At 41.8% G+C, this 27,684-nt stretch overlaps 1 protein-coding gene across 7 annotated transcripts in view; it reads right to left on the bottom strand.

The window, feature by feature from the left end:
- Positions 1–27,684, bottom strand: part of TACC2 (transforming acidic coiled-coil containing protein 2) — a 210,661-nt gene that overhangs the window by 152,354 nt on the left and 30,623 nt on the right. For 5 of the 7 annotated variants that reach the window (XM_039482919.1, XM_039482920.1, XM_039482924.1 and 2 more), the window contains exons 5-6: positions 18,041–18,231; positions 10,022–10,159 (exon numbers count right to left, since the gene is read on the bottom strand). In XM_039482919.1, coding sequence (XP_039338853.1) covers positions 10,022–10,159; positions 18,041–18,231 — 329 coding nt within the window. The remainder of the gene's footprint in view (positions 1–10,021; positions 10,160–18,040; positions 18,232–27,684) is intronic. The other 2 variants (XM_039482922.1, XM_039482923.1) reach the window with 1 other exon arrangement.

The following is a 27,684-nucleotide window of genomic DNA, read 5'->3' as shown; positions in this document are numbered from 1 at the left end:
AAAAGTTGACAATCTGCTTTCAAGAGGCAAGATATCAGCGGCACCCTCTATAGTGATCCAAAAACTCATGACACTGAAATATACTTCCTCAGCCTTGTCTACTATCCGTCATACTTGCCTTATGTTTTTTTTACCTTGCCACAGATTTGGTAATAATAATTTAATTCCTACACTACTATGTTTTTCCCTCCAAAATGCTGACAGAAAAACATGAAAAAAAATTATAAAAGAGAGAACTGGACAAAAAAAATCACAAAAATCCTCAATTTTGCAGTTTCCTCTAGCATAGACCTACCAGTGGAGCTAGAAATGTTTGTTTAGGGTTAAAGGACCTGATGTCCCTGATCATCATCTTCATCATTATTTTGTTGTGCTTTTCTTGATCTTATTCAATTAAGCAATAAGGGCCCCATCTGTTAAAACACTTACTTCTGGGTGTAGTGCTTAGTTCTGTGAATACAACAGTCCCATTGATTTCACTGCGATTAGTGATACTAATAAGCGCTGCACCTGGTAATAAGGGTTTGCAAAATCTGGCCTCAAGAAATGACTGTGTTACTGCATAAAACTGCATTTAAGCACCAGGGCCGGCTTTAGGAGGTGCGGGGCCCAATTCGAACAGTTTCGATGGGGCCCCGGGAGGGATGAGTGAAAAAAACCAACCAAACAAAAAAACCAAAAACAACATAAAAAAAACACGTGGGGCTTGTACTCACCGGGCGGTGCTCCAAGTCTTTGGCGGCACTTCGGCGGTGGGTCCTTCACTCACTCCAGGTCTTCAGCGGCACTGAAGGACCCGCCGCCGAAGACCCAGAGCAAGTGAAGGACCTGCTGCCGAAGTGCCGCTGAAGACCCGGAGCACTGCCAGGTGAGTAAAAATTAAAAAGGCGCCTCTAGCCGAGGAAGGGATTCTCACTGGGCGCGGGGCCCTCTTAGGCGTGGGGCCTGATTCAGGGGAATTGGTGGAATAGGCCTAAAGCCGGCCCTGTTAAGCACAGTTGAGGCTAGTCATGAGGCCAAAGGTTTACACCCACAAACCTTCATTGTCATGCAGTAATACACACTTTGGTCTGGTCTACACTGGGGGTGGGGAGGGATCGATCTAAGTTATGCAACTTCAGCAATGTGAGTAACATAGCTGAAGTCAATGAACTTAGATCTAGTCACTGCGGTGTCTTCACTGCAGTGACTCAACTGCTGACGCTCCCCCATCGACTCCGCCTGTGCCTCTCGCGCCGGTGGAGTACCAGAGTCAATGGGAGAGCGCTCGGCGGTCGATTTATCACGTCTATACTAGACACGATAAATCGACCCCGCTGGATCAATGGCTGCCCGTTGATCCAGCGGGTAATGTAGACAAGCCCTTTGTCTGGCCTTTTTGATATGTTGTTTGTTTTTTCAATACATATAAGAGATAACTGCTTGCAATAGCTATTTCTCCCCCTCAGAGAAAGGCTGAGGAAGAAGAAATGAAGAGAATAAGCTTGAGTGTGTGTGTGTTGGGGAGAATAAGAAATTTTCTATGATTTATCTCCATATTCATTTCCCTTAAAATTAGGGCTGATGATTAATCACAGTTAACTCACACAATTAACTCCAAAAAATTAATCATGATTAAAAAAATTAATCGTGATTAATCACCGTTTTAATCACATTGTTAATCAACAGACAACCAACTCAAATTTATTAAATATTTTTGGATGTTCTTCTACATTTTCAAATATATTGATTTCAGTTACAACACAGAATACAAAGTGTACACTGCTCTCACTATATTATTTAGATTACAAGTATTTGCACCGTACAAATGATAAACAAAAGAAACAGTATTTTTCAATTCACCTCACACAAGCACTACTTCTTGTTCAGCCAATTGCTAAGACAAACAAGTTAGTTTACATTTATGGGAGATAATGCTGCCTGCATTTTATTTACAATGTCACCTGAAAGTGAGAATAGGCGTTCACGTGGGATTTTTGTAGCCGGCATTGCAAGTTATTTACTTGCTGGCTATGCTAAACATTCATACGCCCCTTCATGCTTTGGCCACCATTCCAGAGGACATGCTTCCATGCTGATGATGCTCGTTTAAAAAAAATGCATTCATTACATTTGTGACTGAACTCTTGGTGGAGAATTGTATGTCTCCAGCTCTATTTTACCCGCATTCTGCCATATATTTCATGTTATAGTAGTTTTGGGTGATGATTCAGCACATGTTGTTCATTTTAAGAACACCTTCACTGCAGATTTGACAAAACACAAAGAAGGTACCAATGTGAGATTTCTAAAGATAGCTACAGCACTCTACTTGAGGTCGATCCAAAATCTGATCAGGACAGGATGTGGAGCCTGCTTTCAGAAGTCTTCAAAGAGCAACACTCCGATGAGGATACTACAGAATCTGAACCACCAAAAAAGAAAATCAACCTTTTGCTGGTGGCATCTAACTCAGATGATGAAAATGAACATGCATCGGTCCACACTGCTTTGGATTGTTATCGAGCAGAACCCATCATCTGAATGGATGCATGTCCTTTGGAATGATGGTTGAAGCGTGAAGGGACATATGAATCTTTAGCTCATCTGGTATGTAAATATCTTGTGATGCCAGCTACAACAATGCCATGAGAAAGCCTGTTCTCACTTTCAGGTGACATTTTGAACAAGAACCAGGCAGCATTATCTCCTGCAAATATAAACAAACTTGTTTGTCTGTGTCATAAATAAACAGATAGTTTGCAGTACCTGAGAAACACCTGACCAGAGGACCAATCAAGGAAAGAGATTTTTTTCAATCTCTGTGGGAAGAAGCCTTGTCTGTGTTCCTGTGTTTTCTCAGAGAACTCTTTTTGGATCTAAGAGAGGACAGTCATCCAAGTTCTTAGTCTTATGATTTGATTTCTATATTTGCAATTGTGTGTTTGCTAAGGGAAATGCTTTATTCCTGTTTGCTGATATTGTTTTACTGAGTCTTTAATAAATTCTTTCTTTTCTTTGGACTTGGTTAATTCCTTCTCTTGTGGAAATTAGAGACAGTTCCTCCTGGGTTTGATTCAAGCAGTTTGAATCAGGTATCTTTCCTCCTGGGTTTGATTCAAGCAGTTTGAATCAGGTATCTTCCAGGACTATTGAATCTGGGTTCCCCAGGGAAGCTTGGGGACAGGCAGTGTGTCCAGACACTTTAACCTGACTGGGCCCATCTTTGAACCCAAAGCTCAAAGTGTCTGAATGATCAGCTGAACAAGAAATATGACTGAGTGGACTTGTAGGCTCTAAAGTTTTACATTGTTTTATTTTTGAATGCAGGGTTTTTTTGTACATAATTCTACATTTGTAAGTTTTTTAATTGCGCGATAAATCGTAATAAAATTTTTAAATGACCTTAACAGCCCTACTTAAAATCACTAACAATACACCATAAACTTCAGGGTGCTGGGAAAGACTGGAAACCAATGTGCTGGTGGGAAGATTTGGTGTGGTGTGGGAAAATACTAACTGTTTATATCTGCCAGAAACAAGCTCATAATGAATTCAGAAATAGTAAAACTCAGTTTATAATACAGTAACTGCTCACTTAAGGTTGTCCCGGTTAACGTTGTTTCGTTGTTACATTGCTGATCAATTAGGGAACATGCTCGTTTAAAGTTGTACAATGCTCCCTTCTAACATTGTTTGGCAGCTGCCTGCTTTGTCCACTGCTTGCAGGAAAAGCAGCCTGTTGCAGCTAGCTGGTGTGGGCTTGGAACCAGGGTGGATTGGCAGCCCCGCTATCAGCTTCCTGCTCCCCTAAGTTCCCTGTGGTGCAGCCACCCAGCAGGCTATCAATTGCAGGCAGTTCAGCTGTCCCTCCCCCCACTGCCATGTGCTGCTCCTGCCCTCTGCCTTGGAGCTGCTCCCAGAGACTCCTGCTTGCTGTGCAGGGGGGAAAGGGGAGAGACTAATCTCAGGGTGTCCCCCTCCCCCCTGCTCCTGCACCCCGCTTACCCCTTCTTCTCCATATAGAGAAGAAGACAGAGAGAGACATAGAGAGCTTGGGGCAGCAGCTGTTGTCTCAACTTCCTGATCCACTGAAAAAAATGCACTTAAGAGTGGGTCAGTGTGCATCTCTCTCTCTCTCCCACACACAAGGTGTGTGTCTGTCTGTCTGTCTGTCTGCTATGCTGTCTCCCCTCGCCCCTGTTTGTGCTGCCTTGTGTGAGAGGCTACATTAACAACGTGTTAACCCTTGAGGGCTCAGCCGAGTGCTAGTTCATCATTTAGCAGTAAGGCATTCCCTGGGAAATTATCCCTCCCTCTTCCACCCTCTAACTTCAACACCTCAACCAACCTTCACAATCATCATAGCTGTGAACAGTATTAAATTGTTTGTTTAAAACGTATACTGTGTGTATATCTATATAATATATAATTTTTTGTCTGGTGAAAAAAATTTGCCTGGAACCTAACCCTCCCCTATTTACATTAATTCTTATGGGGAAATTCGATTTGCTTAACATCGTTTTGCTTAAAGTTGCATTTTTCAGGAACATAACTACAACATTAAGCAAGGAGTTACTGTATTTAGAAATGGTATACTGTGCTTTACAAGCTCAAAGCACTGGACAAACTTTAAGGTCTGGCTTCCTCTGAAGTGCTGAGCATCTTCCGCAAGAATGAGCATGGATTAGAGTTAAGGTTGCCACTGTCCAGGTTTTCCCAGGATCATCCCTTTTTTGAGGTAGCTGTCTGTAAGAGTGCTCAGTACACATTGCAAACGTTCCAGTTTTATAAGTTCAGGATCATCCGGGCTGACCTCGTTTTTTGTACTTCAGAAGTGGCAGTTCTGACTGGACACTAACAAATTAATCCTTGCAATACCTGTGATGTAGGTGAGTATTATTTTCTCCACTGTGCACATGGAAGACGCCAGGCAGAGAGGGGAAGTGACTTATTCAGAGTCACGCATTGAGTCAGTGCCAAAACAGGTTAGAACTCACTACTGCCTAGCTTGTAGTAGGTCTACATTTAGTCCACTACTATACCACACTGAGGGCACGTTTACACTTACCTGCTGGGTCGACACGGCAAGTTCGACTGCTCGGAGTTCGAACTATCGCGTCTGATCTAGACGCGATAGTTCGAACCCCGGAAGCGCTAGTTCGAACTCCGGTACTCCACCGCGGCAGGAGGAGTTGCCGGAGTCGACCTTGGAGCCGCGGAGTTCGCTTCCGCGGCGTCTGGACGGGTAAGTGAGTCGAACTAGGGTAGTTCGAATTCAGCTACGTTATTCACGTAGCTGAATTCGCGTACCCTAGTTCGACCCCCGACCTTAGTGTAGACCAGGGCTGAGCCTCAGGTGACTAGTGAAGTAGAATGAAAACCTCAGATTGTTGTAATGCATTACAAGGTGCAAACTGCTATTGCAGCTGTAGTAAAAATATCTCTTTGTGTACTGTGAAACTGTCCTGTAGGACAAATGACTTCCCTATAAGCAAGTTCCAGGATACTACCCTATTCCTAAACACTACAAAATAGTTTCCTCAAATCTCCCAAGATTTGTTTTTTACAAGACTGGTTTCTTTTCAAGGCTCAATAACTTTAAATGGCCAGCCACTTGGCTTTGCATGTCTTAAAGATGAACTACAAGTCAAAAGTAAAATCGCAGTCAAGACTAGAAACGTGTGCTTAATTCTATTAACCAAGCTGCAGGGAATCAATCAATCAGTATTAATTTACAAAGTGAATTGATAACATTAAGAGGTTTTAAAAATTATTTTCTCCACTGTGACATACTCCTGGCACTTTCAGCTCTCTAAAAAGACTTCGGAATGTATCATTCAGTGACATTAATGGCAACATGAATGGCAATGAGATATCTGGTATCAGTGATGTCACAAAAGGATACCCTCAGCAAACCAGAATATGCCAATGGGATTTCACTAAGGAAGGAAATAATTTCAAATAATAAAAGTTTATTTCTGTGCTAAATGCATCCCACTGCCTGGCTGGGGCAACCACCACATATCTGGGATTAAGTCAATTTTCATTTTAGATTTTTGTTCCCTTAGCAGTTCACCTCTTCCTTAAAGAAATTATTTAGTGGAAGTTGTTATGTGCCTAAGGCCTGGTCTTCACCTAAAACTTGGGTTAGCTTAGCTATGTAGCTCAGAGGTGGCAAAAATTCACCCCCATGAGACTGAGAACTGGGAAGTGTGAAAAATGATGGTACTTACAGGCACTTATATAATGATAGATGTCATTTAATAGTGTTGCCAACACATTAACCCCAGATTGTGAACCGAATTATCCAACAGCTCAATAGTAAAAAGATTAATGGTGGGGAATCAGAAATGAAAAACTCAGGCTCAGATAAAGAAAAAGTGTCAAGGGCATAAATTCTAATAGAGTCCCGCTGCTGACACGAGTATCTCAGAGACCTGACAAATGCATGTGACATCACAACAGACTGATATTTGCAGAGTCCACATTGTGTAAAGTCAAACATCTGTAAACAAGTGTGGAGTGGTTTCATTTTCTTGAAGATGGATTTGAGAGTTCTTGATCTGTCTAATGCCATGTGGGTAGCTATTTTCAAGAGCTAAGTTAGCAGACTCATTCACCAGAGCAGATTTTTTTTTCTTGAAAATCTGCAAGCCAGGCTATTTAACACTATATATGAATTATAGCACACAAATATCCCTTTATGGCCCTAGTGTTTGGTCTAAGGGTAAAATCTTGCCTATCTTATTCATGCCAATAAGACAAGTAGGGTGATCAGACGTCCCAATATTAGAGGCTTTGTCTTATATAGGCAACCTATTCTCCCCCACCCCCACCCTGATTTTTCACATTTGCTACATGGTCACCCTAAAGACAAGTATGATTTGTATATAAGTTTTAAACCTTAAGTGTATCCTACACAGAATCAAACTGACAATGATAGCATATGTTGTACAGACAACATAGATAACTAGTTCTTACTCTCTGTCTTCTTCTACCATATGCCAATTTGTCTTAATTTTTTATTCTGGGCTGCAACAGAGGAGTTAAAAAACATATTTCCTAGCTATAATCTAACCTCTGTGAAAAAATATTATTCATCAGTAATTACAAGGAGGGAATATATATATATATATATATATATACTGAAATAATATCAGTAATTACAAGGATGGAATATATATAATGTATATATATATATATATATATATATATATATATATATATGGTATACTTCCATTATTTAAGTAATGTGGCATGATTAAAAGATGCTATACCCCTGAAAGTCCTTTACAAATGTAAAATAAATGTATATCCTCTACTGGGGTTACTTGGTCTTTCTTTGTACATAATCTGTTTTTGCTTGGTATCCTTAAAGGACAATTCATACCAAATGATAATATTTAAAATGAGAAACACAGGTACATGCAAATGAGAAAGTATAAAAGAACATAAAGTAGGTCTTCATTGCTTCAGTATAGCTTAAGGCATGCTAAAATTAGTTGCATTCAGGGAAAGATACATCAGGCTGTAATCCTGCAAAGATCTATGCACATGTTTAACTTTAAGCGTGTGAGAATCCCATTGCATTAAAATGTGCTCAATGGGGATTACTCCAATGCTTCAAGTTAAACATATGCTTGAGTCTTTGCAGGATTGGGCCTAAAGTTTCAAACATATAAACATTACCTTAAAATTATAGTCTCAAATAATAATAAAGTTATTTTGCATAAGACAGAAGTGCAGAGAAATATAGCTTGCTTGCAGTCGAACATTTAAAGAGCTCTGTCACTACAAAAGTTAAAAGTATGCAGCCTGCTACACCTTTTAGAACATACTGTGACAGAAGTGGACTGCTTTGTAATTTATTAAACACTGTATGTTGACCTGGTTGTTGGGATATTTACTGTATAACTGTATTGGGTTAAATATTTAAATGTTTATCATATGACATATGGGGGTTAAATCAACAGGGATGATGGGAAAACAAGAAGAAAGGTGAACCAAAGGCTCAAGAGAAGACATCCCTTGGTAAACACTTCAGGAACGTTAAGAGACAATCCCCAAACTATTAGCTGTGTAGTTCTACCTCCTGACTCCAGCCAAGTTACAAAACTTGTTTTACCACCTACAGTATTCTAATGGTGATTAACGAAGGCTTCAGGATAACTTCGTTTACTTTATAAATTATTTTTTGTTAGTTAACAACATATTCATGATGCTGTAATCTGTCTGGATCACTGAGGACTAGCATGAGGCTAAGATCATCGATGCAGAAGCCTTCTGCCTCAGCACTTGCTCTAGGGCTCTGGTGCCCTCCTGACAGCAGGCTTCAAAGGAGCATATACTAAGGCCTCCCTTGGCCTTGGCTGCTACTGAGATTTTCTTAAAGAGATGCTCTTGATCTGTATTACCTTTCCTGGTCCAACTACCGGGGTATGACCCCCATCCACATCACTACCCATAGCCCACCCTGCCCACTTTACCCATACAGATCTCAACCCTGGGAGGATGGTACAATGGAGGTGTGAGCAGAGTCCCCATTGTGCATGTACTGGGGGAAATGAACTACCTATGTGTTAGTTACATCAAGGCTAAGGCAAAGTTTGGGATTGGCTAACAATTCTCCAACAGTCAGGGCCGGCTCCAGACACCAGCCTACCAAGCACGTGCTTGGGACGGGGCGGCACTCGGGGTTTGGTTTTGGTTTTTTTTGGTTCGGCCGGGCGGCGCTGGGGGGAGGCGGGGCTTGGGAGGTGTTGCGCCGTGCTGGGAGGGCGGGGACTTGGGCAGCACGGTGCTCGGTGGGGGCGGGCTTCAGCAGCAAGGCGCTCGTGGGGGTGGGGACTTGGGCGGCGCGACGCAACGCTCGTGGGGGCGGGGACGTGGGCAGCATGACGCTCGGGGTGGGGACTGGGGCGCCGGGGCAGAGACTTGGGCAGCATGACGCGACGCTTCGGGCGGAGACTTGGGCAGCATGACGACGCTGGGGCGGGACGGGCAGCATGATGCGACGCCGACGGAGCTGGGACGACGCGACGACGCTTGGGGCGGCAGCTTGGGGCAAAAATGTTGGAGCCGGCCCTGCCAACAGTCCTACTGCATCTGAAGAGATGAATGGTGGGGACAGAATAATTGCTGTTAAAGAGGATATTTCGTACTATAAAAGGGAAACAGAATCTAAAATTGGAACTTTTCCTTGCATACTGAAAATAAGTGCCTCTCCAGTAAAAATGGGTTTTTCCATAAGTTACACACTGATATTCCAACAGGAGAATGCAGGCCGTGCACAATGAGTATTAAAACACTTTACAGATTGTTATACAGCTTTTCTGTTTAGGTCTATCCACATGCATGGAAAAGATGCAGTTAAAGTAGTATGAAAGAATGAGAGTTTAAAATAAACAGACTGGAGTCTGAAATATTTGTGAACATCAGGTCTCTTCTTTTTATTGTCATTGTTTTAATTTTGCCAGGGTGTAATAGTTTAAACAAAACATAGCTGGCTATGTGGCCAGCAATTTAAAGAGTGGGGGCTACTGAAAGCTCTATTGCCCAAATTACCCTCTACCATCCAGGATGTCTTCTGAAACAAGAACTATTCTTTCCTAAATTTTCATCCCACTAGTTTAAAAAAAATCAAAATTTTCCATACCAAAATGTCAAGTTGTCTCAACCAACAACTACAAAGCATACATTTGAGGTTGCTTGGCATTGCAGACCATGAAAAGATACCAAAAAAGTGGTACGTTTACCATTAAATAAACTGCCTTTGGATGATAGAGGGAAGGAGAATATGAAAATTTAGTACTTCTTGGCACTGAGGGTTCTAAATCATAATTAAAACCAGTCAAGTGTATCAAATTGTAGTTTTAAACCAAAGCAATTTGTTTGTAATCCTTTGCTTCTTCAATGAACTTCTTGTTTAGAAAGCCCACACACAAGAACTGCTGATATTAATGTAAGGTATCTCACACACACACCACATGTCAGCTGAAGGAGTTCTGTTATTTTTCATTCACACTTAGCATTTCTATACCTGCTTATAGCTGGGTTCTGAGAACTTGCATCTTCACTAATATCCAGACCAGCAAAAAGAAGATTATTGGGCCCAACTCCTTGCTGGGGTTCCCCTTTCTTGAAATCAGATACTAGTGACCAGCTCTCTCTGCCAGAACTGGAGCAGGAAAAACAGAAACACTCACTACCTGAGTTTTTACAAATATATTTGCTGTTATTTATCTCAAGATAACAAGAGTCTATCAAGTTTTTATAGAAATTTTCAAAATATCATCACATTCTTCCTGATAACCTTTGAAATTAGTACATTGACAGGATCAAATTCTGCTCTTGTTATCACCAGAGCAACTCCACTGAAGTCGATGCAAAAAACTGAGAGCAGAATTTAGCCCACATACTTTACAGCATGTGAACTGGATTTCTGTATATTTATGAGAAACCTCACCATAATTATAGTAGACCAGATCATTCATTAACCCATCAAAAGCCACAGGAAGGTCATAGTTAAGCAGAAAATGTGATAGCCTTGTTTCCTACACATTGTCTCCTCTTGTGGGTAGGGTTTGGCAGGCAACAGAAGGACAAAACTCCACTCCTAAGATGTCCTGAGATCTGTGGGTCTCTAGAAAAACCCATAAGGGCAGACCCTGTGAGAAACTTCCTAGGTCTCCTCTGTCCCCACATAGTGGCAAAGACCTATCTGCAGGCTGGCTGCCATGGCTTTTCACATCTGAATGGCTGGAATAAAAAATACACCTCTACCCCATTATAACGCCACCCGATACAACACGAATTCGGATACAACGCGGTAAAGCAGCTCTCCAGGGGGGCAGGACTCCGAGCTCCGGCGGATCAAATCAAGTTCAATATAATGCGGTTTCATCTATAATGTGGTAAGATTTTTTGGCTCCTGAGGACAGCGTTATATTGAGGTAGAGGTGTACTCCGAGGAAGTTTGCAGCAGAAGAATGAAAACTCGCGTAAATCGCAAGGACAGCATTCCTCTCCAGGTCTGCTGGGAGATGATACTGCTGAGAACATTTCTGCACACACCTTCCTGCCTAGCTACAGCTCCCAACCCCAAGGAGCTCTCTAACTATGTGGAATTAATGTAGAGGGCCCCCCAGGGGCTTTGAAAAGTGGAGGGAAATGTTGCTATGCAGATAAACTCAGTTTCCTCCCTCAAACAGATAGATGGCCATTTGAGCAGGGTTACCTTCTCATTTCATCCTCTCCATGACAAAAACTGGGAGGACAGCAGGATGATTTGCCCCATAGTGAATGTAGTTTAAAAAATATCTGAAAATCATTTTGACAAGAGTTGGTTGAAATTTTTCAGATTTAAACAAACCAAGCTCCCCCAAAATTTGAAATTATATTTGCAAATTCCCTCCCCCTTCATTTTTTTCTATAAATCCAAAGTCTGGTCAAATGTATCAAGTTTCAAAATTCTGATTAAGTTTCAAATTTTAAAAAAATGGGGGAGGAGGGAAAATGTCATGAAAATTGTTTTGAAAATCCATTTGTTTTCTCTGAACTCTTGGATGGAGTCCTGATGATTTACTGTGCTTGAACTTTTTGCATTGCTCCCAGCTATCTTCTTTAAGAATGCAACAATAACGTTAGCCTACAGTTCACTGCTGAACTATGCAGAGATTAAAACTTTCTGATATATCAGTTGTTGCTCTTTAGAAGATTTTCCACCTTAAGGAGTCATTTGAGGATGTCAAACTCCTTTACAAATATCAGCGTTTTAAGCCTTTCAACACCCATGTTAATAAAGTATTACCATCCCCATTTTACAGATGCGGAAAATGATGCACAGAGAGGTTCAGTGCCTTGTTCAGGCTGACCCATTTGAGGGCTTCTCTACATCGTGGAGTAAAGTGCACTATGGGTGTGTGATTTCTAACGCTAACATGTAGACCCTAATGGTGCGCATTAAGGGCTCCCTTGTGTGCATTAACGTAGAACTGTTTCAGCACTACGTTAAAGTGCACTAGAGAACCTTTAGTACACACCAGCTTAGTCTGCATGGACCAATTAATGCACAACCCGTCAGCGAACTTTAGAAATCCAGGGCTGGTACAAGGATGTTTCGCGCCCTAGGCGAAACTTCCACCTTGTGCCCTCCCCCACCCCGCACCCCTGCCCTGAGGTGCCCCCCCAAAGCAGCTCCCCCACTCCGCCCTGAGGCACCCCAGCTCACCCCTGCTCCGTCTCCACCCCAAGCACGCCATTGCTGCTTCACTTCTCTTGCCTCCCAGGCTTGCGGTGCCTAATCTCATTGGTGCTGCAAGCCTAGGAGGCAGGAGCAGCTCACCCCTGCTCCGCCTCCTCCCCAAGCACACCATGGCTGGTTCACTTCCTCCCCCAGGCTTGGCCAGGCAATCAATCAGCTTATGGGAGGTGGGGTGAGTGGGGGCAGGGTGAGCTGGGGCGAGGAGTTCCCTTGTGTGCTGCCCCCCGTCCCTTACTTGCTGCAGGCGGCCCTCCCCGTGCCCCCCTGCCCCAGCTCCCTCCGCCTAAATGCCGGCGGCGACTGGGGCGGCCGAAGATCCGGCTGCCGCGGTCACTGCTGAAGAAAATGGCGCCCTCCAAATCCTAGTACCCTAGGCGACCACCTAGGACGCCTAAATGGTTGCACCGGCCCTGTAGAAATCACACCCACATAGTGTGCAGTGCTGTACCGTGTAGACAAGCCTTGAGCAGGGACTAGAACACATTTCTCAGTCCCATGTTTTAATTACAATACCATCTTTCCACTGACCTTCCAATTTTGTTACATAATTGGTAATGGGTTGAACTTGAAAGGGCCCACACATAGATATTGTAGTGGGGCGTTGTATGTGGTTTTCTTAACAGTGTATAAATGCTGAAACTGTATAAAGATAAAAGGTGCTTTTTGATAACTGAAAATAGAAAATAAATGTCACAATAATGCGTTGGAGGTGGGAATGAAGCAGCAGAGAGAGCAAGGAGGAACTACTACATGCTAAAGATCTTGGAAGTTAATTATGTTATAGATGTGGGTACAAACAGTTCTCCTCAATTCTAATGAGCACCACTAATAAAAAGGATGTGTGGCGTGGAGATGCAGCTTCAAATATATACCCCTCATTTCACCAGTTTATAATACCTGTAGGCTTTAAAAATGTGCTAGGTACCATGGTAGCAAAAACATAGTGCCAGCGATTATTAATCCCCATTCTACCCAATATCTTTCCCTCTCTGACCCTAAAGTACACTGAGTTTTAGAAACAGGAAATTAAAGAGACGAGGCAGGAAGTGCCCACATAATGCATCAAATGATAACTTATAACATGTTTAAAAGAATTTACAACAAATTTTTCATTAGTTATCCCAAGCAAGTGAACTGTATAATGATTACGCAAGCATAAACTGGCTAAGAGACTGTATATAGTAGAGAAAGAATCTGCATAGCTGCATGTGGTATGTGTTAAGCACGATAATAAAAAGAGAGGAGAAAGTCTCCTCCTCCTCAAGTTTACATCACAACTTGAGTTAATTTTGCCAAACTAGTGTAAATGACACATCTGGGGCCTCATTGATTTTGAAGATGCATACAGTATAGACACTGTGTGTGATATTAGGAACTAATCCAAGAAAGAACATGTTTTTATGTACAGACCCGGTCAATCATATTAAAGTGGTTCCACATGAGAGAGACTCATTCATGCATCGTTAGAAAGTGCAACACTTCATCAACTTAACTTTGTTACAAAGAACAAAAGTGGGAATTTGTCCCACAGGAACTGTGTCTATTTATTTATACAACTAATTTTGATGGAAACTTTCTTATTAAAACCAGTTTTGACTGTTGATGTTTTTTCATGTTGCTTGCCAATTTTGCTATTTAAATGATACTCCAGGGCAGATAATAGAGTATGTTGTGGAGTTTTGTCACAGACTCTCTTGGACTTAACTCATCAAAAGTAAGAAGTATGATTCTTTTTCTGTAAAATATTGTGTGCACTGAATCATGATAAGCAATGGAATTTTAAAGCCTTCAACACAACAACAGGCACAAGACAGCAACCAAACAGATTTTAAAACTGGCCTCCCTTGGGTAAATCTTTTTGCTATAAAGCTGGCTCCCTTGGCTACCGTCTTTAAAAGCTGTCAGTGATAGCCTTATGCTATCTATACCACGCACCTTTTAGCGACACAGCTGTGCCGCTACAGACGTGCCACTGAAAGGCATTGCAGTGTAGCCACTGCTTGTTGGCAGGAGACTGCTCTCCCGCCCACAAAAATCTTCGCCCCCAACAAGCTGCAGTAGCTTTCTCGGCAGGAGCACTGTTCACACCCATGCTTTTCATCGGCAAAACTTTTGTCACTCGGGGGAGGTGTTTTTTCCACAAAAGTTTTGTCATTCAGGATCCAGTGTAGACAAAGCCTTACTTCTGAGGCTATGTCTACACTACGCAGCTTTTAGTGACGCGGCTGTGCTGCTACAGCTGTGCAACTAAATGGCGCACAGTGTAATCGCTGTTTGTCGACAGGCAGGGCCGGCTCCAGGCCCCAGCACGCCAAGCGCGTGCTTGGGGCGGCATGCCACGGGGGGCGCTCTGCTGGTCGCCGGGAGGGCAGCAGGCGGCTCCAGTGGACCTCCCGCAGGTGTGCCTGCGGAGGGTCCGCTGGTCCCGCGGCTCCGGTGGACCTCCCACAGGTGTGCCTGCGGATGCTTCACCGGAGCCGCGGGACCAGCAGACCCTCCTGCAGATGGAGCCGCGGGACCGGCGACTGCCAGAGCGCCCCCCACGGTGTGCCACCGTGCTTGGGGTGGCGAAATTGCTAGAGCCGCCCCTGTTGACAGGAGAGAGCTCTCCCGCTGACAAAAAACTTCCACCCCCAATGAGTGGTGTTAGTATTGTGTGCAGGAGCACTGTTCACACCCACACTTTTCATCGGCAAAACTTTTGTCTTTCAGGGTGGTGGTTTTTTAACATTTCTGAATGACAGAAGTTTTGTCTTTCACTTGCCAGTGGAGACAAAGCCTTAATGTCTGTGCTTGTGAGAGTTTAAATCCAGCTTGCTGCATGACAATAGTGATTTGTTTTGTGCTCATTCTCAATTTGCATCATTACTTAAAAGAAGAAAGAGATGAGCTAAATATCTTGGATAGTTTGGGGCAGTACAGTAACTCCTCGCTTAACTTTGTAGTTATGTTTCTGAACAATGAGACTTTAAGCGAAACGATGTTCAGCGAATCCAACTTCCCATAAGAATTAATGTAAATGGGGGGGCTAGGTTCCAGGGAATATTTTTCACCAGACAAAGGACTATATATATATATACACACACACACATTATAAGTTTTAAACAAACAATTTAATACTATACACAGCAATGATGATTGTGAAGCTTGGCTGAGGTGGTGAAGTCAGAGGGTGGAAGAGGGAGGGATATTTCCCAGGGAATGCCTTACTGCTAAATGATGAACTAGCACTCAGCTCAGCCCAGGTTGTTAATGTAGCCTCACACTCTACAAGGCAGCACAAATGGAGGGAGGGGAGACAGCATGGCAGACAGAGAGACGTGTGTGTGTGTGTGTGTGTGTGTGTGTGTGTGTGTGTGTGAGATACACATTGCCCCTTTAAGTATGCTGACCTCACTCTAAGTACATTGCCTTTTTAAGTAGATCAGCAAGTTGAGACAGCAAGCTCCCTCCATCCTGAGCCCTGTCGTCCACCCCACAACTCTACAGAGATGGGGTAAGTGGGGGGCAGGAGCAGGAGGACACCCTGACATTAGTCCCCTCGCCCCGCACAACAAGCAGGAGGCTCCTGCCAGCAGCTCCAAGGCAGAGGGCAGGAGCAGCACATGGCAGTGGGGGGAGGGACAGTTGAACTGCCAGCAATTGACAGCCTGCTGGGCGGCTGCCACACAGGGAACTTAGGGGAGCGGGGAGCTGATAGGGGGGCTGCTGGTCCACCCTGGTTCCAAGCCCCCATCAGCTAGCTGCAACAGGCTGCTCTTCCTGCAATCAGTGGACAAAGCAAGTGACTGCCAAACAACATTATAAGGGAGCATTGCACAACTTTAAATGAGCATGTTCTCTAATTGATCAGCAACGTAACAACGAAACAACGTTAATGGGGATGACTTTAAGTGAGCAGTTACTGTATTGTTTTTATGGTGTTGGATTATTTTATTTGGCTCTTGCTGAGTCAGGAACCAGTTTTGAGAAATTTGTGTTTGTAAGGGAGCTCCTGTTAAAACATATTTGCTACTACCTGACTTTTGTATAGTAACTACAATTCACAGTCACCTTACTAATGTAATTATATGTTATAAGATATACTGATTACATTAAGAGGAATTTTTGCCAGTTTTCATTATTTCTGCAAGACTTTTTACAATTAAATTGAATAATTTTCCTCGGTATTGTAATAAATAACACAAAGGGCCAAGTTCTCATAGGCTCTGGAAACAGAGATAATAGCTCCCAGAATGAGTATACTAATACACTACAAAAGCACCATATTCTTGCAGCTCCCTCCCATATACTGATTCTGCTATGATCTGTCAATATCCACCTGTTGTCTTTTGTTTTATACTTAGATTGTAAGCTCTTTTTGTTCTGCGTTTGCACAGGACCTAGTACAGTGGAGTCTTGATCCATGACTGAGGGCTCCTAGGTGCTACAAGAATACAAATAAATAATAAATAATAAATAATAAATAATAATAATAGTAATAGCGAAGGGGCTGTGAGCAGGGCAGGGCAGCCCCATATGTATAGCCACAGAACTAAATTGGTTGCTCCACCTGACCATCCATGGTGTATGTTGCAGAGGACCTGCAGAGCAGCCTCTCTCTAAATCTTTCTCAGTTCAGACAGCCAACATTTGTTCTGTCAAAAAACATGCTGCATGTTTGTTAGGGATTGGAAGTGGTTACATTGATAACACTATATGACTGTAAAAAGAATGAAAATATAATTTAATGTAATAAATATGAAAATAATTATTTTTATCTCTAATGTTTAATGACAATCATTGTTTCCAGTGTTTTGTTGTGTCATTTCACGCGCCACCTTTTAAAACATAATTTTTACATTAAAAATGTAAAAAAGCTACTGAGAGAGAGAGAAGGAAGCTATTGTTGGTGGGGAAAGAGGAAAGTCTATGTGCATATTACAGGATGTAATTACTGCTCAAGAAGGATGTACTCAAATGGTGGCTACTTTATCTTATTGAAGGAGTTTCCATGTAAATATAATTGTAAAAATCCTACCCTCACACCAGTAAATCCCTGCCACTCCTTGTGAATGATAGATATCATTTGCATCCTAAGTCATGCTTATGATTTGGAAAGAATGCAACCCTGTTGAAATCATGCTGGCATTAAACAGTCTCCCCATTGTAACAGCTGAAAACGTTACTAACATCAGAAAGTAGAATTCAAATTCTCCTTACATGGTATCAGTGTCTCAGGGGAAAGCAGTCTCCCTGTGTTATTTAATGAAGTCCAGATTCTGTTACCCTCTGCCATCCTTAATCACACCACATAGTACTTAACTCCTTGAGTAGTCCATTGACTCCACTGTGATTATTCAGAGAGTAAAGTACTACTCAATGTGAGTAAGGGTGGCAGAATCTAGCCCTAAATTATGGCCTTTCTAAAACCTGTATTATACACATACCACTGCACGTAGCCATATTTTAGCACCTAAAAGACTTTCTCAGTATTTTTGTGTCCCAAGAAAGGTTTTATTAGCATGAACAAAGAGCAAAAGAGATTTAGATGAATAGTTATTATGGCAGCCAAAGAGTACTAATTTACAATGATGTATTTAAAAAAGAAAGATAATTTTAGTTACTGTTAATATCCTTTGCTTTTTTATGTGCTATTTTGAAGACCATCTCATTGTCCATGAGTAAGACAGATTTTAAATATTGATTGCCCACTAACAAAGTCTAGCAACAACACACACTCGATCTCTCAAATAACAGAACTTAATATTACATTCTGAATATTGACCATATGTAGAAAGAAAGTCCATTTCCTACCTTGTAGCCCTTGTGGTTAATGGTGAGACATTATCAGGCAGTGGTGCAGCAGCAGTAGTTGCAGGTAGAAGATTCAAGACGTCTTGACCACCAGATCTGTCTGTACTCTTCTTTTCCTGCTTTTTCTTTTTTATATCTTGCCCATTACCAGGAGGTTGGCCTGGTTCCGGAGCCAGGGCTGAAGAAACATTCTGAAACATTAAAGAAAAGGGTCAAGTATGTCATAAAATAATCTAGAGTACAGAAGATTTTGTAGACCAGTATCTAGCTTCCATCATTTTGTTCCATCCACTGACAAAACTTTTGAGTAGGGTACCTGTAATGGAACTCAGAGATTCTATCCTTAAGCCATTTGCTTTTCCTAACTATATATTGAACAGAGGGAAATCGCTGAGTCAAAAATAAATACAAGAAAAAGAGCAGAGATGGAAGAATGCAACAACTGTTTTCAAGCCTGAAACTGCTCAAGGCATTTACTGGCCCAACTAGGTATTCATCTTCTCTTTCTCAAGCCCAGCAAATGCTTCTTTGTGCTAAGAGCATTTACAAGGACCAGAAGGAAGGATGGAAACAAGCTATAACTTATTTATTCATAAAGGTGACAAACAATTTGCAAAATAATAATAATAATAATAATAAATCAACATTAATCAGCCTAGGACCCAAAACAAGATAGTCAGAGCCAGATTTCAAATTCTCCCCCATATTACAAGGGTATTCAAATCCAAGGTTTGGCATTCGATTACTGAAGTTAACAAAACAAAACAAAAGGAAGGCCTGATTCTCCCCTGCCATGTACTTTGTGCAATCATTCACACCCACACAAAGTGGATATGAAATGTCATTCTGACTTGGTAACGTTATACCCACTTTTCACAGGTGTAAATGGATGTCAGAGGAGAATCTGGCCCAGAGCATGAGCAGGCTCTACTCAGGACTCGGCAGGCCAAGCATGCAGCTTTGTTGGAAGCACAAGAGATCATATCACTACAGCATGAATCTTTATTTTCAGTAGCTTTCCATAAGCCCGATACAGTCTCCCCACTCACCTTCCTACAAATGGAAAAGGTTTCAGAAGTTTCAACATATTAGCTTCCCGGCTGACAAATCTGTATTTCAGTTCACAAGAGAAGCTGTCCTAAGGATTAGTTTCTGCATGGAGGCTGCCACCCTCCCAACTGAAGCTCAGTCTAAGGCAGTGGTTCCCAAACTTGTTCCGCTGCTTGTGCAGGGAAAGCCCCTGGTGGGCCGGGCCGGTTTGCGTACCTGCCACGTCCGCAGGTTCAGCCGATCACAGCTCCAAGTGGTTCGCCACTCCAGGCCAATGGGGGCTGCAGGAAGCGGCGCGGGCCGAGGGATGTGGTGGCTGCCCTTCCCGTCGCCTCCACTGGCCTGGAGCAGCGAACCGCAGCCACTGGGAGCCGCAATTGGCCGAATCTGCGGACGCGGCAGGTACACAAACCGGCCTGGACCGCCACGAACTTTCCCTGCACAAGCAGCAGGACAAGTTTGGGAACCTCTGCTCTAAGGGTATGTCTACAGTGCTTCTAGGAGCAAGCCTCCCAGCTTGGGTTGACGGACTTGTGGTAGTGGGGCTTGGGCTAACGTGCTAAAAATACCAGTGTAGACATTGCAGCTCAGGCTGGGGCTGAAGCTCTCAAGCCTGGGGGATGGGGGTAGGGGTGGGCTTGAAAGCCCAAGCTTCAGCCCGAGTTGCAAGGTCATAGCAAGATCTACACACATTCATTTACAAGAACCTCCACATATATTGTGAAATTGGGTGCATTCCTAGATGGCACTATGACGTTATCTGTTCAGAGTCAAATTCTGCCTGGCCCTTACTCAGTTAAGGGAGGGTGCAAAGAGCCTTCCTACACCTTGCACCATCCATGCAAAGGCCACCAAAGGTGATGAGCAGAGAGGACATGGGGCCATTCTTCTGGACCTGCTACTCACTATGGGGTCAGTAGATCTGGCTGGCTGCATAAGATAGAGGGAGGAGAGGTAAGTTGAATCCCTAAAAGTGGTACATAGGCAGGTACGCATCTTTAAGCACCAATATGCTCTGGGAGGAACTGCATCCCCAAGGCAAAATGCTTCGTGATGCGCCCCCTGGGGTGGTGCAGCCCAAAGTGCCCAATCCTGAATCAGCAATCACTGATTATAAACCCCTGCATCTGCGTGGAATCCCATGGGTATACAAGACTGACTCCTAGTTCTGGGTTTCTGTATTTGTATTTTCTTCACTGACAAATGAAATTGATAAATTTTAATTACAGAAAGATTTTGCATATGAAACCACATTTCTTTCCCTGTTAACATGCTGTGCTGTCATGCCAACACAGACTTTTCACGTTAATACTCTGTGCTGTCACACCAACACAAACTTTTCAGGGTCAGAGCAGAGAGCCAGAGACACCCAGTGGCCAAAAAAAAAATAAAAAATTAAATTGTGCATGTAGGAAGCAACTGAAAAGAAGAAGTGAACATTCAGGACATACTAAAAGCATAAAGGAAAGAAAGAATAGTCAACATCCTTCAGGCTCAATGCAAAACTGATAAGCTTGCACATCATTTTCCTATCCCTGGAGGGAAAGTACACAGTTTTGTTTACATAAGAGTGCTGCGGGGCTCATCTTTGTCACAACCCTTTCAGTTGGGATAAGCTAATGGCTCTAGGGTTGTTTATTGTGTGTATGGACATCCAGCTTGTAGGGTTTTCATCAATCTGGTTATGTATATGGCTTCTATCACTACAGTATCTAAGTAGTTCCCAAGATTTAAAAAGAAAATCTCTTTCTACCAACAAAGGTGAGTATACATACGTGTATGTGTGTGTGAAGAATTCATGGAGAAAAAGGAATAATGAAGAAATGTGTTTTGCATTTAATTCTGGAAGCTGTGACCGCTGTCTTCATCTCATCTCTTGCAGAAGCAAGTTCTGTAGCCTAGGTCCTGCTCACCTGAATGTTTGACTCCCACACTCATGAACCTTTCCTCTGATGGTTGACAGTTTCATAGTTCCAGTGGAACGTAACCTTGCACAACAGTTATGGTCATGGAAGGAAAGGAGCTCTCAGAGAGCCAGAGCTAATCTCTTGGAGATCTTTGCACCATTATTCTAAAGTCAATCCTTGAACTGGACTTAATTAAATGGGAAAGCAGTGCAGAGAGGAGAGTAACAGGGTAATATGCTCACAGCAAGCTGCGCTGTTAAGCAAATAAATTGCTGTGTTTTGTACGAGCTGTATGTTTTTTCAGTGTCTATGGGTTTGCTTCTAGATATGATGAATTGCAATAATCAAAACCTGGTCACAAATAGGATGGAGCGTAATCTTCTGGCCACTCACAGATGGATGTGGGTTTTTTTTGCTGCCACAACTGTTTGGGCCTCCAGTAGCACAGAGAAACATAAAAGAACCCCAAGGGAACAGATCAATCTAACAATCGCTGTGCAGATGCTTTCAATAGTTTGGGGTGTTACCATAGGTGTGCGCAGCACATTTCATTAGGGTGTGCACCCAGGGAATTTTTTTTTTTAAAGACGAACATTTATTGAATACTCAATCATAAAGGACATTATTTTTATTCATCAAACAAACTAAAGAAATTAAAACTTAACTAAACTTAATTTTTGTTAAATTAACAACTAAACTTTACTTAAAAAATGAGACACGGTTCTTAACTGAGGAGTCGGAGGTATTTGCACTACTATCAGCACATTCATTATAATTCAGTTTGTCTGCTCCTTTTCTTATCTTAACAATGAACTGATCCATATTTTAAAATTAAAAGGGAGTCTCATACGATTGAATTAAAAATGTAAAGCCATGGTCTTGCTATTTCAGTAGAGTACGTGCAAGAAAGATTACAAACACTGTAGACGCTGCACTAGGCACGCCTGATGCGCTCGCTTATATAGGTCAAATAATTTTCTAGAATAGTAGTCAGGGGGGAGGACCAATGGTAATGCGGCACCGTAGTAGTGGGGACGCATGCTGCTAGGCTGCCTAGAGGATTCAGGGAGCCTGGGGTCTTCAGCGGCGGGTCCCAGGGCAGAAGGACCCCCCGCCGCCAAATTGCCGCTGAAGACCCGCCGCCGAAGTGCCCCGAAGACCCGCGGCGGGTCCCGGGGCGGAAGGACCCCCCGCTGCGGGTCTTCTGGGCATTTGCGTGGTGGGTCCTGGAGTGGAAGGACCCCCCGCTGCCGAATTGCCGACGATGACCCAGAGCGGAAGAAGCTCCGGGGGCCTGGGCCCCGTGAGAGTTTTCCAGGCCCCCCAGAGCGAGTGAAGGACCTCATGCCTATGGAGAGGAACCTTGTTCTTCTAAGTACTTTCCTCTTCTTCTAACATCACCTTAATGTTTCCTGGGATCAATTTTAGTCAATTGCTTTAATCAAGGTGCTGACTTCTGCTAAGAAAGGGGGGAGACTGTTCTCTCTGTGTATCATGTAGATAGATATGGCTGTTGTCTGCTGGCACTAAAACCTGTGTAGTCTCCCCAGATCTCCCAATGCCTTCAAATAAATGTTGAGCAGGATGGAAGAGAGAACTGAGGCTATTGATATTCCACAGTTGTGGGTACTGGATGTGGAGACACAGTTGCTCACAATGACCATCCAGGTTAAATTTGAGATATATCAGAATGCTAAATCAGGAAGCTGAGGTTACTTAAAAAGTTATTTGATTGTACTAGTGCTTTGGTACAGGGACCATGTCTCCCTGTGTGTTTGTATAGCACCTCGCACAATGGGGCCTTATTCTGATTGAGCCTTTTGGCTCACCTTACAAATCATGAATACCAACAGTCTATGCAGATGAACCACCTGTAGCTTTCAGCACCACACTTTCAGGCTCAGGGAGGTTGAGAGGAATGCAGTGACGAATTAAGGCATTAACCCACTGTGGTCCTGGTATCTACTCCTCCTTCCTAATTAATCTCTTTCACAAGAGCTCTTTAACTCACAGGTCTCTTTCAAATTACAAATCCTCTGTGTCCTACTGGCCTGAAGTGATCCCACTTTCAATGCCACAGAGTAATGGGGGATGTCTCCTACATACAAAGCCGTTTATCAAAACTGTTTCCTATAGAAACAGCTTATGTTCTCTAAATTTACACCCAAAGCCATTGAATCCTGAAAGTAGCATGATTAACCTGAAGTTAATAAATAGAGTGGACCTAATTATGGTATTGAAAATTTTTTTTGCTCATCAGCATGTCAGATACCAAATTATCAAAGTATCATCACCAAAACACGTAATACTGGTAGTAAATATTCCTGATGAAAAACAATGTTGATATCCATGTTACGCATTTGCAGCATCACAACCTGATTCTTCCAGACCCTGTATGGTGTCACATAGCACTGTCATGTACATCCAATTTTTCTAGAAAATCTGTTGCTTCCCAGAACACTTTGGGGACAGAATGATTTTGGCAGATGTATATATTGGCTCAATGGTACTGAGCAGTTTGAATGCAAATCTCATTCTTGCCCTCACATTCCCACACTGGCAAGTGTCTGGACCCTCATCAATGACAGGAAAATAAAAAAACACTTCTCATCTAGTTAGGCAAGAACACATAGCCAGGCAACTAAAATTTCAAGATCTAATATTCAATATCTAACAGGGCCCATTATCAGGATCTGAAAAAAATATAACAATCAAGGTGTAGGTCTTTAAAAGGTAATGCTCCCCTTTTGGCTTAAGTGATCAAGAATTGCATTTTAAAATAGGTTTGTGTTAACAGATTTCTAGTTCACTGTTACTTTTCCCTCATAAAAGGATATGCACCTTGTGAGTCTATGCTGAGCAGCAGAGAAACAAAATTCAACTGTTTTGTAAATTTGTTCAGAATTCAATCACAAAGATATGCAAACAAATTGCTGTACTAGATATTTTCCACAATACATTCTTATTAAGGTCGAAAGTTACAGGCTCGGATTCCACCATAAATAGAGCTCATTACACAAAATATACAGTTAGAGAGCCGACATTAAAAGAAAGCACACATATGAAATTAAAGATTACTACTTGTTTGACCTTTTGAAGTCTCTGAAGTGATTTGACACTGAAATTTCCACAGAAACATTTAACCAGTCAGTGGAGCATGACATTTTCTTTATTTTTATTCAATGAGCATTGATGAGACAATTTTTAAAATAGTTTTTAACCCATTAAATCAGAAAGAAGTTACAGTTAAGAGAGACTGACATTGAGGATATACAAATATCAGAAGAAACAGCAAATATCTCAATACTGCATTTTTCTTTAAGCCTGTATTATACTTAAGGGAGTAAACGCATTTCTTCTGGAAAAGGAAATATAATAGGGACTGTATTTAATCCTTGCAAAAGGACAGATCTTTTATGAAAGCACAAGGCAAATGTACAAAGATCAGCTTTCAGTATCCCAATAATTTTCTTCTGGTGCAGCCTGTTTGATCAGGGGCTAAAGAGACCAATGATTTACAAGAATAGTCTATTATTAAATGATTTTAGAATCCAAGAGATTTAAATGATCCAGTAAAATCCACTGTTATATTTTGGCAAACATTATTGAATCAAAAAGTTACTTTAATACAACATTGGATTCTATGCACAACACGGTTCCCTGAACACTCATTGAATTTCCCAGTCTGATTTAAAGCCCTAGCAACAGCATTAGCTGCTGCCATGGTATTGTATTACAAAATTCCGAGAGGTCTGACGGTTTCCCCAACAGATCAGTAGTGTCTTGATAAGGCACCACTAAAACGATTGTTTTAACGGTAGAAATTTGTACTTAAACACAAGGGATGGGTGGGCATTATTTTTTTTCTTTGAATGAACAAAATTGCTTTCTTTTAAATCTTCCCCTATGGTACATTCTTACATTAAACACACATCCTTTTATGGAGTTGTTGAAACATGCCATAGTTCTGACTGTAGTTGAAAGTAATCTTTGAAGAGTTACACTAAGTTTCCATTTCTAATAGCTCCTTGTGTTTATTGGGAAAGGGAAAAAGAGATGGAACAAAGCTTCGTTCTTAATCAGTAAACCAGATCTTACCTTTTATTTTCTGCACATCTTCCATTGCTCTTTTCTAACGTGAACTACGAATTATTTCTTAGATTGATTTAAAAGTTTGTCTGTTAGAATCATCAGTTCATTCACTCCAAATCAACAACTTCCTCTGTAAGAAGCTTATGGTGAACAATCTGACTGCAGGTGAATGCTGGGAAGTAAACCAAAGGTCATCCCCATGGTGTCAGGAATCAGATTTCAGAAACAACTGCCAAGCTGACCAAATAGGGAGGGTAACACATGTTAACTGTTAAAGACAGCAGGCCACACATCTTTTCAGCCAAATGGTTTGCACATGTGTGACTTAGCAGGCTATTATCAAGTGAAAAAAATGTGTACATGATACTTTGCGGCCAGTACACTGCTCATTTTACTACCCTGAACTGATTGCAGAAAAGGGTAGTGGAAAGTTTGTTCATCCAAAACTCAGAATAGTAGAGCACTCGTCAGTATTCTCGTTATACTTACAAATTAAATCAAATTCTTAAAACTGCAGCAGAGCTCTTGTGAAAAGAGCTGGCTGCTATTCACAGTGCATCCAAATACAAAAAGTGGGATATTGCCACTTGCTTGAAATGCTAATCTAATACCCTAACAGCTATTAGACAGGAGTGCCTATATACGTGTGTGAATATTAATGTTCCATCTACACTATAAAACTGGCCAGAAAGAATTTACAAGAGGGATTTTTGAAAAAGATTTCTGGTAACATAGTTGTGTTGATCATGTAGATGGAAAATCACTACGGCTGTTGATTAACCATAGTTAATTCACACGATTAACTAAAGAAATTAATTGCGATTAAAAAAATTAATCACAATTAATCACACCGTTAAACAATAGAATATCTACTGAAATGTATTAAATATTTTGGATGTTTTTCTACATTTTTAAATATATTGATTTCAATTACAACACAGAATACAAAGTGTACAGTGCTCACTATATATTATTTGTATTACAAATATTTGCACTGTAAAAATGATAAACAAAAGAAATAGTATTTTTCAATTCACCTCATACAAGTACCATAGTGCAATCTCTATCATGAAAGCGCAATTTACAACTGTAGATTTTTTTTGTTACATAACTGCACTCAAAGACAAAACAATGTAAAACTTTAGGGCCTACAAGTCCACTCAGTCTGACTTTTTGTTCAGCCAATCGCTCAGACAAAAAAGTTTGTTTACATTTGCAGGAGATAATGCTACCTGCTTCTTGTTTACAATATCACCTGAAAGTGAGAACAGGTGTTCACCTAGCACTGTTGTAGCCAGCATTGCAAGATATTTACGTGCCAGATGCGCTAAAGATTCATGCTTCAACTACCATTCCAGAGGACATGCATCCACGCTGATGATGGGGGTTCTGCTTGATAACGATCCAGAGCAGAGTGGACCGACACATGTTCATTTTCATCATCTGAGTCAGATGCCACCAGCAGAAGGTTGATTTTCTTTATTGGTGGTTTGAGTCCTGTAGTTTCTGCATTTAAGACTTCTGAAAGCATGCTCCACATCCCATCCTGATCAGCTTTTGGAAGGCACTTCAGATTCTTAAATCTTGAGTTGAGTGCTGTAGTTATCTTTAGAAATCTTGCATTGGTACCTTCTTTGTGTTTTGTCAAATGTGCAGCGAAAGTATTCTTAAACTGAACAACATGTGCTGATCCATCACCCAAGACTACTATAACATGAAATATGTGGCAGAATGCGGGTAAAAGTGTTCTTAAAAAGACATGCTGGGACATCTGAGACTGTTATCACACGAAATATATGGCAGAATGCGGGTAAAACACAGAACAGGAGACATACAATTCTCCCCCAAGGAGTTCAATCACAAATTTAATGAACTCTTTTTTTTTTTTAACGAGCGTCATCAGCATGGAAACATGTCCTCTGCAATGGTGGCCAAAGCATGAAGGGGCATATGAATGGTTAGCATATCTGGCTCATAAATACCTTGCAATGTCGGCTACAAAAGTGCCATGTGCACATCTGTTCTCACTTTCACGATAGAGATTGCACTATGGTACTTGTATGAGGTGAATTGAAAAATACTATTTATTTTATTTTAATAGTGCAAATATTTATAATAAATAAATATAAAGTGAGCACTGTACACTTTGTATTCTGTGTTGTAACTGAAATCAACATATTTGAAAATGTGGTAAATATCCAAAAATATTTATATAAATAGTATTCTGTTATTGTTTAACAGCACGATTAATCGTGATTAATTTTTTTAATCACTTGACAGCCCTAGAAATCACTTTGTGAAAACGGTGGTAGAGAATTGTTTGAGCAGAGCTCCTTGCAAGGTCAGGTCCATCATTTGCATTTTTGTCCCATACTTGTTGGCAAGGTCATTTTACTTTACTGCAATCTCCTCTGTCAGGTAAATGGTATTTTTAGTATTGAGTTCTTTGGTGTTAGTGCCTCAGAAGAGATTTTATTGTGCTGTATGATTTTGCAATAACCAATGGAGCAGTGGCAGGTATAGCCTCCCGTGTCGAAGGGTGAACTCCTCCTCCTGCAGCAGCATCCTTCGCCGCAGCACCATAACCTTAATCTT

This window comes from Mauremys reevesii, linkage group 7 (assembly GCF_016161935.1).
Source record: "Mauremys reevesii isolate NIE-2019 linkage group 7, ASM1616193v1, whole genome shotgun sequence".
NCBI classification, from domain to species: Eukaryota; Metazoa; Chordata; order Testudines; family Geoemydidae; genus Mauremys; species Mauremys reevesii.
Note: the sequence above shows the minus strand (reverse complement) of the source record. Positions and strands in the feature narration are given on the sequence as shown.